A 19,272-nucleotide genomic window follows, 5' to 3' on the forward strand; every position below is an offset into this window, starting at 1 on the left:
ACTAGATTTAGATTAACTCCTCCCCCACCCCCCGCAATGATTATTCAATGAGTAAAAGGGTGAGTTTCTGTTTGTCATTTGTCCCTAGAGTTGGTCAGAAACTCCTCCTGGGATTGAGTTTAATTGCTCAGGTAGAAATGAATGTCTCACTATAGCCATATCTCAATGGCCCCATTGATCATATGATTAGAATCCATCTATCCATCCATCGTATATCCAGTCTTCCATCCTTCCTCTGACCTTCCTTCCTCCCTCCATCCCTTCTTCCCTCTCTCCCTTCCTTCTTTCCTTCCTTCCTTCCTTCCTTCCTTCCTTCCTTCCTTCCATCCTTCCAGTCCACAAGTCAACAAATACTCATTCAGTGGCTTCTAGGTGTCAGACATTCCCAGACTCTATTCCAGAAAACAGCGGCAAAGAAAACAGGCTCTGCTCTCATGGATCTTACGTTTAAATGGAGGAGACAGTAAGTAAATGCATGTTGCTATGTGCTAGGAGAAAAAACAAAGCAGTGGAGGTGAGCTAGGAGATCCAGGGGTGGGGGAGGAGCTGCTATTTTATTAGGGAGGTCAGAGAAGGCCTTGCTAATAAAGGACATGTGAGCAGAGATCTGCAGGAAGTGGGGGTGGAGGGGCATGAGGATATCCATGGAAAGAACCTTCCAGGTAGAAGGAACAACAAGTGGAAAAGGCTCTGGGGTGGGAGCATTCCTGATGTGTTCAAAGAATAGTGAGGAGCCAGCGTGGCTGCAGTGCAGTGAACAGGGAGGGAGGCTGTGGTAGATGAGGGAGGACCCCTTGGGGCGTCTGGTTGGCCATTTGAAAAACTCTGCTCTTTGTACCATTGAAGAGTTTTGGGCAGAGGAGTGACATGATCCTATGTTACAGGGATCACTGCCACTCTGTGTGAAATGGACTGTGTAAGGACAAGGGCAGAAACAGGGAGACCAGAGAGGAGGCTGTGCAGGAGTGATGACAGCTGGGATTGGAGAGAGATCAGATCCTGAATGCATCTTCCAGCACTAGTCCTTCTACTGTCACTCCATCCTGGATGATTATTTCATACCAGCTCCTCTCACCTCTAACCGCCTACAACTCCCCCCCCTCCCCGCCCCCCGCCCCAATCGCACTCTCAGCTGATGGCCTTACTTCCTGTTCCATTGTGAAACCTCAGTCAATAAGAACAGAACATCTGAAGTTGCCATCCCACGTATTCCCATTTCCCAAGGTCTGCGCCCTAATCCTCTGCTGCCCCGCCCCTTTTAGGCATGAGCCCTCTTGCTCCTGCATGAAGCATCTCCCCCTCTGGTGCCTAGATCCCAACCTCTCTCAAATGCTCAAGGATACTGTTCGACAGCATCACTCTCAATGGCATAGCAACATGCTGCAGAATCTCCACAGAGCATGTAGGCCCCACGGCCTACGACTACTGACTCAGAGCTTACATCAAAGCTCAAATCCATTTTGGATGCACTGTCTCCAGTCCCTCCCCTTCCATGTCTCTTGAACCCACTCTAAGAAGAAGCTTCCGACACGGGCCCCAGGAGCACCATGTTGCAGAGTCTAATGGTCACTTACTTGCCCTCATCTTATTTGCTCTCAGTGGCACTTGACTCACTTCTTTTTGAAACACCTTCCCATGCCTTCCAGAAACTCACTTCCTCTTGGTTTCCTCCTGCTTCCCCAGCTACTTCTTGTCTGTCTCCTTTGCTGGTTCCTCATTTCTTCCTAACCCTGAAATTCCAGCATGCCCCAACATAACCCTCCTCTCTTACCCATTACTTACTGCAGAAGAAACTATGTGGACAGTGGGGTTGACAAGCCGTTGCCTATGGGCCCAATCCAATCCACAAGCTAAGAATGAGTTTTACAGATGAACATTCCCCATCAATTTGGTCATAGGAAACACTAAGCCTGAACCCCAATTAAGCAAAATTTAATTAAAAAAATAATTTCATTCTTCTCACTATTAAACCTAAATATCAAAAATTATATTTAATTATTATTATATTTTAAAATTCATCAACAAGGATTTGTTACATAAGTATCTACATAATAGCCTATCTTCCCCTTTACAGGAAAAGTTTGCCTATCCCTGGTCTCAAGTTTTATCTTCTGTTTGTTAGTTACTATCCTCTTACTCTTGATTTACTCCCTCTGCCCCAAAGCCAAGAACATGTTTTCGTTTCCCCATCCTAAACAACCATCAACACTTTCCTTTGTAGGGACTTTGCCCTCCATATACTATCACCATTCACATGTTCACAAATTCTCCCATGGTAAGGAAGGATAGGGGGGTTGGATATTGAAACATCCCTATCCATCTTCAGAGCAGTGGATACCAAAATTTGCTTGAGTAAATAAATAGTCGGTGAGTGGATAAAAGCAATCAGCTTAATTTATCTCTGTAGAATTCCAGGAAGTGGGTACTATGTTCCTATAATCCTGATCACCCAATTCACTCTTTCTGGACACAGCACCATATTTTATTTTCTTCATAGGACTAGTCATTTTGTAATATTCATATGGTCTCTTATATTTGTTTATTGTTTAGACAATGTAATATTCATGAGAGTACATATCCTTTCTTTTCTACTTAACATGATAGATACATGTATTGCATTCATTCATCTCTCCATCCATCCATCCACACATACATTTATTTAAAGAATATCAAGTATCTTTCTGGAAGCCTCTGGTGACCCAGTGAAGAACAGGATCGCAACCTTAAGTGCCCTCACAGCTTACAGATAGTGACCAATTGAAATGCTTGTCCTCCTGGTCTTTCTCATCCTCTTGTCCCCTCAGGTTCCCCCCAAGTCCTCAATAAGCCAGGGGTGGAAATTCAAGAGAGGAAACACTTACTCTGGCACTTCTCCAAAGCCTTCCAGAGGCTGTGCTTCCGCAGCGTAGATCTTGGCATAGTGTCTGGCAGTATTTTGGACATAGCATTCCTATATCACCCAAACACATGGAAAATCCAAGCGATTAGAGGAAATTCAGACAGTTGCTTGGTAAAGCTAATCAGATTTCCTAATGTAGTCAGGCCAATGGATTCCCAAACCCACCCCCTGGTTGGGGGCACAGAAGCAACAATGATTGCAACTTAGAGCTGGCAGAGGAGCTCTGAGACCTGAAGGAATGATCCAGGTGAAGGTCACGTGGTCTCTGTGGCCAGGTGTCCCTGAGTTATAAAATTTATAAACTGCAAGGCTGAAGTCCATCCTTGAACTAAGAGGACTGGCCCCTTGGAAGGATGTCAGATAAACCTTGGGGCTTGCTGGTTGGTTTCCCATGAGCTCCCCCATCTGAGGTTCTTCTTCAGAGGTATAATTGGAGTTGTAAAAAGTGAACACCTTGACAAGATTATTGGCGTAGGAAAAGCATATTGGGTTGTGCTTTCCACTCCGTATGGCATTTCTGAGTGGGAGTCTGGGTTCTGGGGCATTTTCCATGACGGGGTGAGATGATCGCTAAGTTGGAAGGAATGCTCAGTGAAAGAAAAGAAGAAAGAAGGGTGGGTTTGGAGAATTAAATACTATTAGCAAAGTCCTATCCCCACAGAAGAGGGGCTGCCCTTCGTGAGCACCAAGTCCACATGACAGAGCCACATCTGAGAGAATCATGGATGGTTAGTGCTTGACAGCACCCAAAACATTGATCTAAGTCTAATCTAATCATTTTGAAGGTCAAACTTTTTAAAGGGCACCTAGTTTGTAGAAGTGCTAGACCCAGCACTACCAGAGGCTTGGCCAGTTGATGTCAAGAGTGAAATACATGGACCAAAGTGGGAGGGGGAGGCAAGGAGAGAAACCAACAGGAGCTCTGTGACTCTCAAGCATAGAGAGGAGGAGACTTAATTAGAGACTCGGGTCGCTCTCCCTTCATAGCTTATGGGCTGACATTAAACCAAACTTAGGAAGGCAGGAAACAGGAGAACCGATTCTGCCCTATCCTTCTAAATATATCCCACCTCCATCTAAAACAAAACACTCAGGAGCAACTTCTAATTTTAGCTCTTTTTGGGGATCCTTGTGTCCAGTACAGCATAGGACCCCCATTTCCATATCATCTTGTGTCCAAGTAGATTCAAGTCCTTAGGGAACTCATGGGGCTTCCCAGGAAATGACCTCAGCCCAGGTCAGAACTGGGGAGGTGCCTTCAAACATAGGCTGAGTCCCATCTAGCACGAGGCCAAGAAATACTCCTGGGAACTGAGACATGATTCCCAGCAGGCAGCCTTAATCCAGCAGTTCCCTTACACCACACCCCAAGGGAGCAAAACACCCTCTTGGAGACTCCCATCAATTCTGAGTCTGATTATTAGGGGTCCCTCTCACACCTAAGTGACATCATTAGGGCAGGCGGACCCACCTGGGCAGCGAGGTTGTAGTTCCTCTGGACGAGCTCATCGTTGTTTCTGGTCCCATAGGCAACGGCATTGTGCACCTTGAGCACGCAGGCGTGGCCGGGCTGGAAGACGGGCATGAGGCCCTGCATCACTTTGCTGCGGAAGGCTTTTCGGTGGACACCTTCTCCGAAGTGCAGCTCCTCTGTGGCGATCTGACCTCGCAGGCGGTCTCCAAAGTAGCTGTCCTGGAGGAAGTCTTCTCTGAAGATAAGTTGGCTGAATTCAATCTCTTCGCATCCTAAAACGTAGCTCAAATTTAGTCATCCACAACATCCTCCTCAATGCCCATCTCCCCATCATCTCAGCTTTGAGCTATGCCTCTGTTGGGAGTTAAGTGTGGTTCCCCTTCTAGGTTCTATTGGTCACACTTGTCATTGTCCCTCTGTGGTGTACAAGACGACGCTCCATCCAATTGAGCTACATAGGCCAGGACATCCCAGCTTAGCTTTACTAGTTTATTAATTAGTTTATTACTCTAATTAATAAACTTGTAAAATGTTATTTGTTTCTTTCTCTAGAGAATTAAATTAGTGAAATGTTTATTGAGAGATATCCCTCCAAATAAAAATAATGTGACAGTCATTTGAAGTGTCTTCATCAGAAAGTGCAAGGAGAGGGAGAGGACAAGTATGGCCCACAGCCCGATGAGTCACTGAAACTGGAACCGACAGTCTCAGGGAGAAGCTGGTGAAGGTGATGTCATTGGGGTCTGGACCAAAACCTGTGGTTGGAATCAAAGGGCTACAACAGGTGCGCTATTTCCACCAGGTGGCCAGCAGCTCATCCCCACTGGGGTCCATTCCTGGCTGGTACAGACCTTGAGAAATGAGTTTCTGCAAACCTAAAATATTGAGATCACAGCAATTATCTAGTGTGTAACAGCCAACCAATGTTGAGAAGCTGATGAAACAGCTTTCTTCTAAAGGTCATTCTGTTTTCCGAAAGATCAGAAGGAAGGGCATTCTCTTGTGGATTTTGACTCTTGGAGAGATAGGAGCTGAAGCAGAATTTAAAATTATACCACAAGTACAGCACATAGTAAAGATGGGTAGTTAGCATTAGAGTGGGTTTTCGAAGAGTTTGTATCGAAGTTTGCTATCTTGGATAAATATCACAATATTTTCTAGAGCATTTTGAAGTCGAGATCCCAGCTCCTTGCCTTTTATGTACTGAATATCACTGTATCTTGATTGTCTTTACTGTCTTGTTTTCACAAAGATTTCAGGTATTTGCTTTACAAATCAGCACATGAGGCAAATCTTTAAGATGTAAAATCAATTTAATGATCAGAGTTTCATTCCTATTTCTCCTAAGTGTGACCAAGGGTCCTGCATTGTCCCAAGAGCCGTGTAACATGGGGTGAGGGGGACTGAGAGGTGTGCTCAACCTGCTCCCCGAGAGATGACTACAGGCTCCAGTTCTCGTGATATCACACTGTCAGTTTAAAATTGGCCATGGTGAGAGTATTTACAGCACAGAAATTGGAAAACTATATATCTTAGGTTCCCCTGCCCCCGCTCCCGACAAGGCATGTTATTAACAATTTACCAGCACACTACTGGGTGGGGGTGGGCACGTGTGTGGGAATGGGCAATTTTCCCTAAAAGGAATTAGGGAAAATTACAACAAGCACGGGCTCCACCAAACTGTACTCAGTGGGTAGCCCAGGGGCAGTGTGAGTGTTCAGGAGAGCTGCTGGGCTGTGGCTACACCAGGTGTGCACAGGTGCCAAAGGAGAGCCCGACCACCATCTTTCATTCTCATTATGATGCAAATGAATGGAGTTTTCTCCTAGACACCTGGCTCCCTTTGGGAATCTGCTCAGCTAGTCAAAGTGAAAAGTAAATTAAAGCAACAAAACGTGTCACATAGTGACAGAGGCTGAACAACCCCATGCAGATGGCTGACCGCTAGTCTGATGCTTAAAGGGAAACGTCTAACCCAAACTCCCCCTCCACATGTTCCCAGCAACCACCCCCTACAATCTGATCTCTTGTCATAGATGATACACTTCTGGATATTCGTAACCCAGAGAACTTATCATTGGCCTTACAGCCAGGTTGAAATGGCTCATGAATTTTCATTCATTTTCTCAGTCATTCCTGAGTTCTCTCTTGCGTGGTTAGAAGGGTCCATAGGAATATGCCTCTACCATTGACTCCAGGAGCTACTTCATGCTTTATGGTGGGCCCGCTACCCTGACATCCCACTCAGATCAGCTTACCTGTAATGTCCCGGTGACTGGAAAGTTGTTTGAGAACTGGAAGAAGATACAGAACAGAATGCCTTCAGTACAAATGAACACTCTTAACTGGTAGATGCTAGCGGTTCTCATTTATTTGAACCCGAAAAGCTGGGGTTTACCTTCAGTGGTGAGGTTAAATTCAGCTGTCACTTTTCCATAACTGTTCTTGATGCAGCAGTAATAGAGGCCCTGGTCCTTCTGACTGGCTTGGACGATGGTCAAGGACACAATGGAGTTGTCTCCTGCACTGAAGTGGGGCACATTAACATTGGCACCTGTCATCACTCTGAGGTTGCATTTTCTGATACACTTAATGCAATAGAAACTAATGTTTCTCAGGCCTAATGATTTCAGCCTATGAGCTGGCTGAAGGACAAGATTGTGATATGCCATTTAAATCATTTATTCACCTGTAGGGGATGATCAGTACAACTTTGGTTTAACACTCTCACTCCCATATGCAATATTAATGCACAGAAACATATGGGGGTGGGCTATTATTAATAAAGCAAAGAACTAGAATTCTGAATTCTGGGAGCTCATCAGAACTTCAGATCAGAATTCACCTCAGTTATGTTACTAATCCATATGACTTGTGCTCGAAGGAAACCTGAAAACTTTAAACCCAAATATAAACCCCGATACAATAAGGGAGAAGAAAAACTCGTGAAGATGGTGAGGAGGAAGATAATAGCTAATGTGTATTGAGCACTTGGTATGTACCAGGTATTGTGCTAATCACTTAAAGGTCTATTTCATGTCATCTTCAGAACAGTCTAATGTTGGCTGGTAGATGGGCAGTTGGATGGACGGCTGGATGGCTGGATGGAAGGATGGAAGGAAGGTATTCACTAGGGAAGTACGCTATTTGAAAGAGCTCTCAGCCATGAGTCACTTATAAACAGCAAAGACCCCTCAAACGCAGCTACTTTTCTGCAACTGCATGGATTGTCTTTTCCGTTTGCTTCACCTTCTTCACTTTGTTTGACCTTTGTCAGGTTAATGGGAATTTGTGAAACAGAAAACAGCAAAATTCACAGACAAACAGAAGACAGCTCGTAAATCTTCAGGTCACAGAGCCTTAGACTAGGAGATAATTTGACGTAGTTCCCTAAATGTAATGATTCTAAAAACTAGAATTTAAAATTTTAATTAAAAAATTTTAAATTACACTTTTAAACATAATGAAAGGTTTCATGATTTCCTAAGGCCATGGAACTCCAATGGTAGAAGAGCCAGGGGAAGAACCCACCACCATTTTCCCTGTCCAGACACCTGTCTTCCATTACTTACATTTCTTGGATACTTTGGGTGTGGAATTTTTACTCCAATTTCCCTTTTTACTTCCTATAATGTATTATTTCATCATATTATTATTGTATTTTAGAACTATGCTGTGATATAAGCAGCAACTATGAAAAGTATCCAAGAACAAATACTGCACCTTCTCTGCACTTGGGCAATTGACTTTGAATCTTTTGTCCACCAGATGGTAGAATCTTCATGAATTTCTGCAAACTGGCAGCTTAATCTTACATCTCCAGAGTGGTCAGGAAACATCTCAGCTTGGATCTTTCTCAGTAATACTGGAGCTAGAAGTGAGAGATCGGCAGGTCAGCATTCTTATAACAGTTGCAAAGAGCTCTACAGTGAGCAAAAGACTTTCTCATCTCATCTCACTTAATTCTTACAACAATATCCAGAGACAAGGTTAATAGGTAGGACCCTCAATTTGTGGATGAGAAAACAGTGTCTGGGAGGAGATGTGGCTTGCCTAAACACTAAGAAAATGAATAAGTCAACCTAATTACTTTTCACTACTTAATGGTCCTTGAGTCAGGTCTGTAATGCACAGATGTGAAATATAACTTGAGAGGTATTTTTTTCAAATTCGCTCTAGCTATTAGAGCCTTCCTGGAGACATGCAAATTTAAACAACGGTGTGTTCCAGGGGACCCTTGGTCAAAGTGCCCAGCATAAGCAGAAAGCCTCCTTCCGGGGCGGGGGGAGGAGTAGGGAGAGGAGGATTTCGGATACCTAGTCTATAGGACCTGGTTCAAATAAAGATGCTTACTGGATGGTCCACATTAAAATCAGAGCTGGGGATTAGGGAGTAAAATAAAATCTGGATCATCCTAATAATTGTGGTTAAGCCCTCAGATGGCAACTCATAGCGATTTGCTGGAAAGTAACACATTCATCTTTCCTTTAATTACCGTTGTCTTTGCTGAAGATTTCTGTTATGTCTGATGTGAACGAAATAGGAGCAATAAGGAAATGATTCCCAGAGTTGAGACCTTTGAATATCATCTTTTAACATCAGGAATGAGATCTCAAGTGGGGCAGATGTGTAATTACTCATGGCAGCCACTGGGGGGCAGCATAACCATTAGATTAAAGAAGACAAGTATAGCTGACCCAGCCAGGTGGTGGCAATCCTTTGGTAAGCAGTAGGGTTGCTGGAAATGTGGTGTCTGTTGGTTGGAGACCAAGTTCCACAACTCCGCAGCTTTGTGATGTAAAATACATAATCCACAGCCAAGATGAAAGTCATCAATACTGTTGCTGTTTGCTCTGTTCCCACAAATTCTACTGCTGTGTAATACTCGATGCATTAAGGTTGCCTCCCATCTCTCCTTGATGCCAACAGACACTCGGATAACAGACACAGGGGGCATAGCTGCAGGCTGTTTCATATTTACAGGCTGTGCTGGGTATTCAGGCACACAGTCTCAAACTCTTGGTCCAGAGTCCTGACCAAGCCCACCTCATCTGGGACACATTTCCTCAAGGGCCCTTCCAACATCATGGCAGTTTTCACAGGTGATCTGTGGAGACCGAAAGGTTCCTAAGTTGCCAACCCCTCTGCCACCTGTTGTAAATTCTGAACGCAGAGGAAATTGGGGGACAGAAGAAAGGGCATAAAATGAGCAGTGGGATTACATGAGGGTCTTGGAGAGATGCAAAGCTGGCTTGGACAAGAGGCCTCAGGGCTTGGAAAGGAGCCCTGTCTGTGTGGAAGCAGCTAAGAGGAGCCCTGGGAGAGTAGTCGTCCAAAGTAAAAAGGTTACTCAGTTTGTTTAATTTCTTTCAGAATCATCCAAGTCATCCCCACCCCCAAGTCTACCTCACCAGGTCAGGGAGGGAGAGCACCACCCCTCCCCAAATGCTGTACCTCATCTTTGCCGCCCTTTGAGCTCGGGGAGGCTTGTGGCAGCTGAGAGAGATCAAAGTCCCCAACAGCATGTGGTTACTAGAATGTCCTTTTCCCTGTGGGTGACTTAAATAACCTGGACAAGCATTCCAAATAGATTGTTTCCATCTGGGGTAAACCCACTTTAGAGATCTTTGAAAATATCACTTCATTCTCTCAAAATGTGCTTAATAAAAACACATATACTAGCAACCTGGATGGATCCCTCCAAACTCATCAGAAGGTAGTTTTATATTTAATTCTCTCTGAAACAGGGCCAAGGGCCCATGAATCTGGATGGAGAACGACAAGCACCGCCTAGAAGTCTGAGGACTCAGCAGGGAAAGAGGGGAACCCCTCCCCTGAGCTGAGGGGGCCATAGGGCTCTGCTTCAGTCCACAGAGGACCTTGCCTGCTGCAATATCTCCTCTTCTGACTTCTGCCAGGTTGCAAAGGAAAGAAGAGTTCTGATGTAAAAGAGGCTAAAAGTCGGCTCATAGGATGAAATGTGGGGTTAAAGTGATTCCCCGGGCCAAGCAGAAGTCACAGAAGTTACAGGGGCTCTGAGCCTCCAGGGGTCTGGAACACATACCCTTGGGGCCTTTAGACTCAGAAAGTGAAGAGTGAGTTGGAAAGAAATTTTTAGACTCAAATTAGGAAGGAAACCCAATGTTCAATGAAGCCATTTTAAATGAAAATCAATGATGAAAGAAGACTCCCAAATTGTACCTAAATGTTTATTTCTGGAAATCCTGCTCAGCATGCGGTTTATTTAATTATACTAATTAGCTATACTGATTCATGCGTCAGCTTATCTTTTACACATATGTTTTAACGGGTAATTATACAAAAGGGTATCCTCATCACACTCCCTCCACTAAACATACGTACAGGCACCTATAGGCGAGGCTCTCCCCACAGATCCCCTGGGAACCTGTTAGAAATGCGATTTCTCGAGCCCATGCGTGGAATCAGAAACCCTGGGGTGGAGCCCTGCAGGTCATTCTGCAGCCACTCAAGTTTGAGAACCGGGGTCTATATGCCGAGCCATTTGGTCACAGCCATGGGGTCCCTGCCCCCTGGTCGAAACTCACCTGAACTACCAAGGACTCAGGAGGACCCAGGAATCTGACTTGGGGCCAACAAACCCAAACTTTAACAGGGATAGAGAGCAACGGAGCCTCACCTCTCCCTTCCCTTTTGCAAGGTGGCTTTTGGGGGTCTTTGTTCTCATCCGTGCGTGACACCGATGTTTCGAGTTTAGGAATCTTTTTAGGAAAGCTCCCGTTCTTTCTGGTGTTTTCCCTTTCTTCCAATCTCAGCCTCAGGGCAGCCACCTTGGACAGAATCTTCCTCTTCACTCCCTCAGCTAAATGTGCACTTCCTGTGATTTCTTGCTTCTTCTTGACTTCCTCCCAAGCAGGTACTGGGGACCTTCCCGTCTGGGCTGCCATGCCACGGGGCCTCCCCTCCCCTGACTTTCTCCCATGGCCCGGGGTGGGACCCAGGTGCCATGGGTCCTGCAGCGTGTTAGGAGCTGTCTCTGACGCACGTTCTCCCGAAACCAACGCCAAAGTCACGGCTGGCGAGCTGGATGCCCTTGTGGGTTTGGTTTCCCCGCGTTGGGGCGCCTCTATTTCAGGTTCCTCAATTTTGTGGCTTATTGAAAAGTCTGTTATGTTTCCTTCAGGGAGTGAAGTAAAAGGCAGCTGAGTAAGACCACTGGGAGAGGGCAAATGTTTCCCACACTCACTCTCTCTCGCTCCCTTCTCCTTTGAGTCAGAAAATGCATGTTGATGGTTTCTGGGCTCCACTAAATGGTTCTCAGGGACAGCATGAATTTGAGCTGCGGTGTTGTCTGTGTCAGCTCCAACAGAAGCCTGCGCCAGGACTGCAGGAGCACTGGAAAGAGGTGAAGTGGGGGAAGCAGCACCTGCCGCGTCCTTTTCACTTTGCTCGGCCTCCCCCAGGCTCCTCTCGCGGCCTTCTTGTGCCTGGCTTCCGCTGCATCCCCCTGGAACTGTCACCCCACCTTCACCAAGACATGGGGCTTGCAAAACGGCAGGCTGGACTTCGCCTTTGGCTTTGTCATGCTGACTGTGTTCAGCCTCCCCTCTCTCACCGGCGTCTTGGCTTCTATTGGTGCTATTTTCGCTCGGAATGGTTTCCCCACTTTGCTGGGGGCATGGACCTGGAGAGATGATGGGTTGGACTTCCACTCTCTGGCCCAAGCTTCCAGCATCCAATTGACTCTCCTCTCTGACAACCCCCAGGGTGGAGTCAGATAGCTCCTGGGTTTCCACCCTGGCCCACTCCACCACACTCATCTCATCAATGGGATCTACTGAGGACTCGAGGATTTCAGGGCGGGGCAGAAACTGTTTAAAGAAGGCAGGGGGGTCCACGCCGGGTTGGTTTTCCTCTTGGCTTTGACTCACGTTGCTAACATTTTCCTGCTGTCCCGTTTTGGAAGCCTCTGATGGCCCATCCGTGACACCTTCATCTACAGGGTCCACAGACGACCCCAGGAACCGGGGTTGGCTCAAGTACCGGGAAGAAAGGTAGCTCCATTGTGCACGCCTGGCTGGTTTTCTGCCTTCGTAGATCTCTCCGTGCTTAGCAAGGGCTGAGCCCGCCTCAGCCTGGGGACTGGCAGCCAATGCTACGGGTTCAGAGGGGTCCAGTTCAGGCCCAGCAGCACCTTCCTTTAGCGAGGCAGCCACAGCCCAGACCCCGACAGGTGTCTTGGCACCAGCTTCTGACTCCTCGCACTCAGAAGCTGTCAGTTGACTTGGTGGCCAGACCTCGGAGACAGGGGCCTCTACAGTCATAGTCTTAGGCTTATTGCCTGCTTCCCAATGTGCTGGTCCACTCTCTTTAGACCCCTCCAGGGGGCTCTGAGAGAGAGGCGGAGCACTACTCACAGCCTGACTGTCATCTTCCACGGCTGCTTTGGCCACCACAGACCCACTAGTCCCCAGGCCTGAGCTCTGACTTCTTTTCTCCATGGAGTTTGCTAATGACTGGTCCATGGGCAACAGGTCTGTCTCCCCTTGTGCAGCAGATGTCATAGGCCAACTTTCTTGGAAATTATCTTCAGAAAGGGAACCCTGGTGGGTCAGGCTCTCCAGCTGAGTCCTCTGTGTTTCACTTCCCTTTTCTTGGAAATGCTCTCCAAGGCTCCTATGGTCTGCTCTGTCCACGGTCTTGCTCTTATCTCCAGCCTGGTTCCCAATCTGAAAAGGGGAAGTGCTGCAGGAATCTCCCTCGGGGGGCGGGGGAGCACAGACATGGACCCCTGGTCCACTGGGAGCCATGCCAAGTTCTTTGGGAGATTCGGTGGTGGAGCCATTTAAAATATGACCCTGCTGTACACTGGAAGGAAGTTGAAAAATATTTCCTTCTGGTACCTGAGCTGAGCTCTCCTCAGGGCCATCTACATGGCTGTTCTCAGCAATGGATACAGGGAGGTATTTGGCTGAGTGGACTTTGGTGGCAATGGTACCAGCTGGTATGTTCCCATTCTCCCTGGTCACCTGAAGGCGCTCAGGAGTAGCAGTTAATGTTGTGGGCTTCTCCTGAGGAAAGGTCACAATTGAGCTGGGACTAGCTGGTGTGTCTGCGGTGTCCGAGGCACTGGTGCTGGAGATCTCATCACCTTCTTTGCACCACACCAAAGACTTTTCAGGAGATACAGGCTGTCTCTCCTCAAGCCCTCCCGAGATGCTGGGGCTCGGCCTCTCCTGCCCTGTGGAGGCCGGCGTGGAGGTGGAATGCTCCACCTTGGCCAGATGTTCCCCTGTGGATCCTTCACTGGCTTTCTGTGAAATGTCCCAGGCGAGGGCATCACTAGGTACAAGAAACACGACTGAGTCTTCACCCTTGTTGCTTTTATCTGTGGAGTGTGGAGGCTCAGAACCTTGTGTTTGAAGAACAACATCCAGTGTCTGGTCATCAGGAACACATAAATCAGGTATTTGGCTTTGACCCTCTGCCAGCTCTAAGTCCATGGAGCAAATTTCTTGGGGTGAATATTTATGAACTGGGGCTCTGGCAGGAGCATCCATGGTGTCACCTGTTCCTTGGTCGCCTGCTTCAAGACACTTCATCAAACACTCTGCTTCTCTGCCCCCTGGCCCACGGCACACAGCTTCCAGGGTGGGGGCAGTATCTGCAGGTGCAGGGGAAGCAACAGAGAGAGCCTGGGGCTCACTGCCCTCCCGAGGGAGATGTACTGACAGCTCACAGGGGGACATAGCTGCATGATTGGCTTCTGGGAGATTCAGCTCATGTCCTGGGTCTTCCCAGGAATGTCCAGGTGTGTTGTCTTCTCTGTTTTGGTTTTCTTCACGCTGTGGGCCTTGAGTACAGCTTTCTATCTCCAGGTATTGGGTCAATGATGCATTTTCCTCATCAGCCCCTCCTAAGTTGGGGAAAGCATCTGTTGTGGTCCCAGTAAATGCAGACTCCTCCCCAGCAGGCTCTGAGAAAGCTGGCATCGGGCTGAGAGAGAGTCTCTCCCTGTCTGGTTCCTGAGTTTGCACCTAGGAAGATGAAAAGTGATATTAATGGAATTGCTCCTGGGAGAGCCCACAATAGGGTATAACCACAGTCACAAGAGTGTTAATCCTTGAGGACTGTGATTATGGACACGAGGAGCAGCAGGAGTGACAGAAATCTGAATGTTAATCCCCAAACTCTCTCTAGCTATTAGATCCTTCCTGGAGAAATGCAAATTTAAACAACTGTATGTTCCAGGGGACCCTTGGTCAAATGCCTATCACAGGCAGAAAACTTCCTGACAATCATTAGTTAATGATTTTTTTCTCTCTCAGAAAAAAGAAGATGAAAATAAATTGAATGTTAACTAGTGTGTTCAAGTAAGTCCTAAGAGCTTGTGTGTACCTTTCCAGAAAGATAAATTTCACATGAGCATAACAAATGAAAACTGCAGTGTTTTTAAAGTAGCAATGAGCAATCTTCGTCCCCAGATATGAGGGTTAATGATGTTAATAAAGAACAGAGAGCCCATCCTTTGAGCCCACCTCTAATGAAGTAATAGGATTGTGATTGGCCATCAGCACTGCCAATCATTTCTGCCCAGGCAGGTTGTAAAATCTTGGAAAGTCTCCCTCACTTTATGCCTGCCACAAACCAAATTCACAAGAAATAGGGTGCCCAGGACTGCCTAGGTTTTTGTGAAGAGAAAGAGAGACAGAGAGAGAGAGTCAGAGAGGAAGGGAAAGAGGGAGGGAGGCAGGAGAGAAAAAAGAATGAATCAGTGAACCTATCTCACATTATGAGGAGGGAACCCAGTATGGGAGAGCCCACAATAGGGCTTTAAAAAGTGGCACTATTTTTTAAAAAAAGATTTTTATTGATTTCAGAGAAGAAGGGAGAGGGAGAGAGAGAAACATCAATGATGAAGGAGAATCATTGATCAGCTGCCTCCTGCATGCCCCACACTGGGAATTGAGCCCACAACCCATGCATGTGCCCGAGTCCAACTATAACCTCTTGGTTCATAAGTGACGCTCAACCACTGAGCCACGCCAACCAGGCCCATCATGGTACTATTTGAATGTTCTGTGATATTGGCTATTGTTCAAGGAAGCAGCAAATTCTTTGACTAAACTCTTGACTCTTAAAACGTTTAGCTCATCGAGTATTTCAATGCATATGAAAATTATGCCCAGCTAAGAAGAATGGAATTGCTACTAATTTTCAGCAAGAGTCCCTCCTTTGCCCCAGGACTCCTGCTCTGCAACAGTCCCATTCAAATAAGTAGGAACCAATGGCTGCATTCAAAGAGGGAAGGAGAAGTCTCCCCGGCACTAGACAAAGTGGAGCTGCAATGTTCCCATGCACGTGTGGCTCTAGAGTCCTGAGGTGTATGTCCATCAACACAGGTAAGACTCACAGCCAGTGGGACACAGGCTAGCAGTGTGACACACCTCCTTCCATACTGCCCTCGTGCTGCTGCTGCCAGCAGGGATTCACCTCTCATTTCCTCCTTAAAGCTACCCTGATGTTCATCCAACTCAGATTTTATTGGCATGAAAGTGCTAACTGAAGAAATTTAGTATAATTTCTTGGACTATTAACTCCATGAGTGTGCATCGATTCAGCAAGTGTTTATTTAATGCTCCAGTGTACTAGGGAGCATCCCAGGTGATGAGGGTACAACATGGGCAAAATGCCCATCTGCAGGATGTTCCCATTCTGTGTTGTATTCAAGGCCTGTCTCAGGGTTAGCATGAAGCAGATGTGACATGTTAGCACAGAGCAAGTGTCACATGCTAGCACTGAGCAGAGGTGACACGATTAGCACCGAGCAGGTGCTCTATAAGCGCTTGTTGAAAGAAGGAGGAAGGGAACAAGCCCTGTACCAGGTGAGATAGCTTTGCCCAACTTTACCCATTAAAACTCAACATTTGGAAGGTTTGGACTCATCCATTCCCAATTTGGGACAACTCTATTTTAAAGGAGACTCAACTGTATGCAGGGGCAGGTACTTGTCCACATCCTCATGTTGCTAAAAAGAAAAATGGATTGCTCTTTTTCTAGATCCTTTTTTTTCTTTCTCATTATATTAAAAGGGAAAACAAGAAAGATAATCTCTGGGAAATAAGAAGCAAAGTTTTTAAAGAGTACGAAGGAGTTAAAGGTGTACATGGTCTCATCTCTATATCTGCAACACACGTGTAGGATGTTCTTTTCGTTTGCTATTTTGGTTCAGATTTCTTATATGAACTATGACACAACTATACTGAACTATTAAGCACAGAAAGTGTGGGTGGCTTCCTGGTTGTGATTTGAGACATGCAAGGACACAGTCTAATCTAAACCACCATGGCGCTCTCTCTAGCCTTCCTCTCCTGCCTGAATCTCCACTACCTATGTCAGTCCTTTATTTTAAGATCTTGCCATCATTACTATATCAACAGTGCCAATAGACATTTATGGAGTAGCTGCTATGTATGAATTCTCTGCCAGGCCCTGGACAAATTCTTCCAAAGGGCTCAAGTTAAAAGACAGTATGTCACTTGCTGGGATCTTACCCACTCGTTACTGCCTGTTGCCATATCAACACAGTTACAGCCTGATGTGGGGAAGAGAGGGACACCTGGAAAGGGCAAAACACTGGACAAGTAGGCTTTGATTAGGGTGAGTTTGGTCATTGATATATATCATCTTAGCCATGGTATTGTGCCTGGATTTACAAAATAAGTCACTCAGCGACCTCCTGTTAAGGTTTACTTGCTCCTCCTCTCTTGCTTTTAAAATAAAATCCTATTTCCAAATAGCCTGGTGAAGTCCCACAGGTAAAAAGAAAAAAATATGGGGAATCCTTGACTGTGTAAATTCATTCACGTGGCAAACACTTACTGAGCACCTACTGGATATCAAGCTCTGTTCTTAGTACCGGGGAAGCATCAGTGAAAACATAACAAAGACTTCTAGCCTTTGGAAGATATGTTCAAGCCACAAACCATATCATTGGTTCACTGATAATAGGATATTCCATAAATTTAATTTGAACCAACCCAATGGGGTTTTCTCAAAAGTGGAGCTTTAACAGCCCAGTATATACCTGTCAAGGCTCACAGCTTCAGTTCCAAGCACAAGCTCCTTGGGGCTCATGCAGAGGCTGACTCATAGAGAAAGAGAAACCACTGACCTGCACCTTTCAAGCAATTCAAACCTTTCTTTAGAAGGAGACCTCTTAGTTAAGTCCTTCTGAAAGGACTCCAAGTGCTTCTCCTGCTGCTCAGCTGTTCTCATCAGGAGGTTTTGTTATGCAGGAAAATTGTTCTCATTCTGGTGAAAAGAAGGAGGGTTTGGGGCTCTGGCAGGAAGCCTAGTGTGATGGGTAGAGTGTGGACTTGGAGGACTGGCCACCTGGGTTCAGTTCTGTCCAATACTGTATGCATGACCCCAAGCAATCTCTCTGGCCTCTCTGACCCTCTGTCTCCTCTTCTAGGGCTAACCACATGCACATCAGCACCATCCTGTCAAGGGCCTGGGCATTTACTGACAGTAGTTTCCCTTGTACTCTGTGAAAATTAAGGCAAAAAGAAAACTGTGTGACCCTGACAAGCAGGGGAGTGTGCTTTGGGCTTTGCAAGGGCTTTCTCGTTTAATTGGTAACATAAATCTGAAATACTGCTGCTTTCATCTCTTCTTTAGGTGCATAGCCAGGGTCCAATCAAAAAACAGAAACCACACACTGGTTAAATAAGGGCAGTTGAATATAAAGGGTAGTTAACTTCAATGAAAGAATAACTGTAAGACATAGGGAACCCCTATGGGATTTCCTTGGTGAGGGACAGCACCAAAGAAGAGCAATGTGTAAGGGGCTCAACCCTAGTTGGAGAAGGTCCAAGCAGGCCACCGGATAGCAGAGAAGCTCCAGGCCACAGCGGGTCTGGAATTGCTGGGTGAACACTAGACCACCCTTCCTTGGGCAGGCGGGGAGCAGGCAGTCTCCCGGTCACTGGCAGGGGAGAGGCCAAGGCCTTCAGAGTGAGTGGGCTACATGCGGTGGGGTAGAGAGAGGGAGCGGCAGTCCTGGGTGTTTGGCGCCATGGGGGACTGTGTCTCGGTCCTGCAGGGGCCTCCAGAGAGAATTTGGATGTTGGTATTGGCAGGAGGCCTTCAGAGTGGGCAGGCCATGTCGAGCTCTCGATTCTGAGTAGAGGGCTACAGGAAGGTCACCACAAGGCCAAGGTAACAAGGTCACAGGTGGACCATGTTCTGGGCTCTATGGCTAGGACAGACCTATGGGATGGCCGCAAACCCATACCACTGATTCCCAGCAATGCTGAAAATGACAGGAATGGCCTTCCTCCTGCAGTGTCCGACCAGCACCCTCAGCTGAGCATGCTTCACATGGAGCTTATTTTAAGTGGCTTGGGTAACAGAATTCCATCACTGAGCATTGCTTATGGGTGCATTTGGGGCTGAGAAGCAGTAAATTGGAAACATGAGGTCACTGATGACCAGGGTTGGAAACTGCCCAGGGTCCCACAGTCAATGGCAGAACCAGGATTTACAGCCAAGTCTGTTGGCCATAAAGCCCTTTACAAACCCAGCTTTTCTAACACAAGAAGTTAAGAAAAACTCCACCAATGGTCCAGAAACTCCCCTCATTTAAACTCAGAACTTCTGAGGGTCAGAGACACTGGGTATCTATACTAACAAAAGGGAATATGCTAATTAAACCAGGAGACCTTCCGGGAGACCTTCCGGACATCCTTCCAGACAAAGCCAGGGTGGCGGGGCCGAGGCAGGAGACGGTTAGGGGCAATCAGGCCAGGAGGGGAGGGCAGTTGGGGATGATCAGGCTGGCAAGGGGGGTCAGCTGGGGGCAAGAAGGCTGGCAGGGGGGCAGTTAGGGGCGAGCAGTCCAGCAGGCAGAGTGATT

The 19,272-nt window shown here is 46.7% G+C and overlaps 1 protein-coding gene across 1 annotated transcript in view; it reads right to left on the reverse strand.

Annotated features, from left to right (window-relative positions):
• The window catches only part of ALPK2 (alpha kinase 2), an 83,324-nt gene that overhangs the window by 13,933 nt on the left and 50,119 nt on the right, over positions 1-19,272 (reverse strand). Inside the window, exons 4-9 of the mRNA XM_081098004.1 lie at positions 11,032-14,389; positions 8,097-8,244; positions 6,772-6,899; positions 6,632-6,667; positions 4,371-4,645; positions 2,862-2,950 (exon numbers count right to left, since the gene is read on the reverse strand). Of these exons, the coding sequence (XP_080954130.1) occupies positions 2,862-2,950; positions 4,371-4,645; positions 6,632-6,667; positions 6,772-6,899; positions 8,097-8,244; positions 11,032-14,389 (4,034 nt within the window). The remainder of the gene's footprint in view (positions 1-2,861; positions 2,951-4,370; positions 4,646-6,631; positions 6,668-6,771; positions 6,900-8,096; positions 8,245-11,031; positions 14,390-19,272) is intronic.

This window comes from Myotis nattereri (assembly GCF_964212035.1).
Source record: "Myotis nattereri genome assembly, chromosome: 8".
NCBI lineage: Eukaryota > Metazoa > Chordata > Mammalia > Chiroptera > Vespertilionidae > Myotis > Myotis nattereri.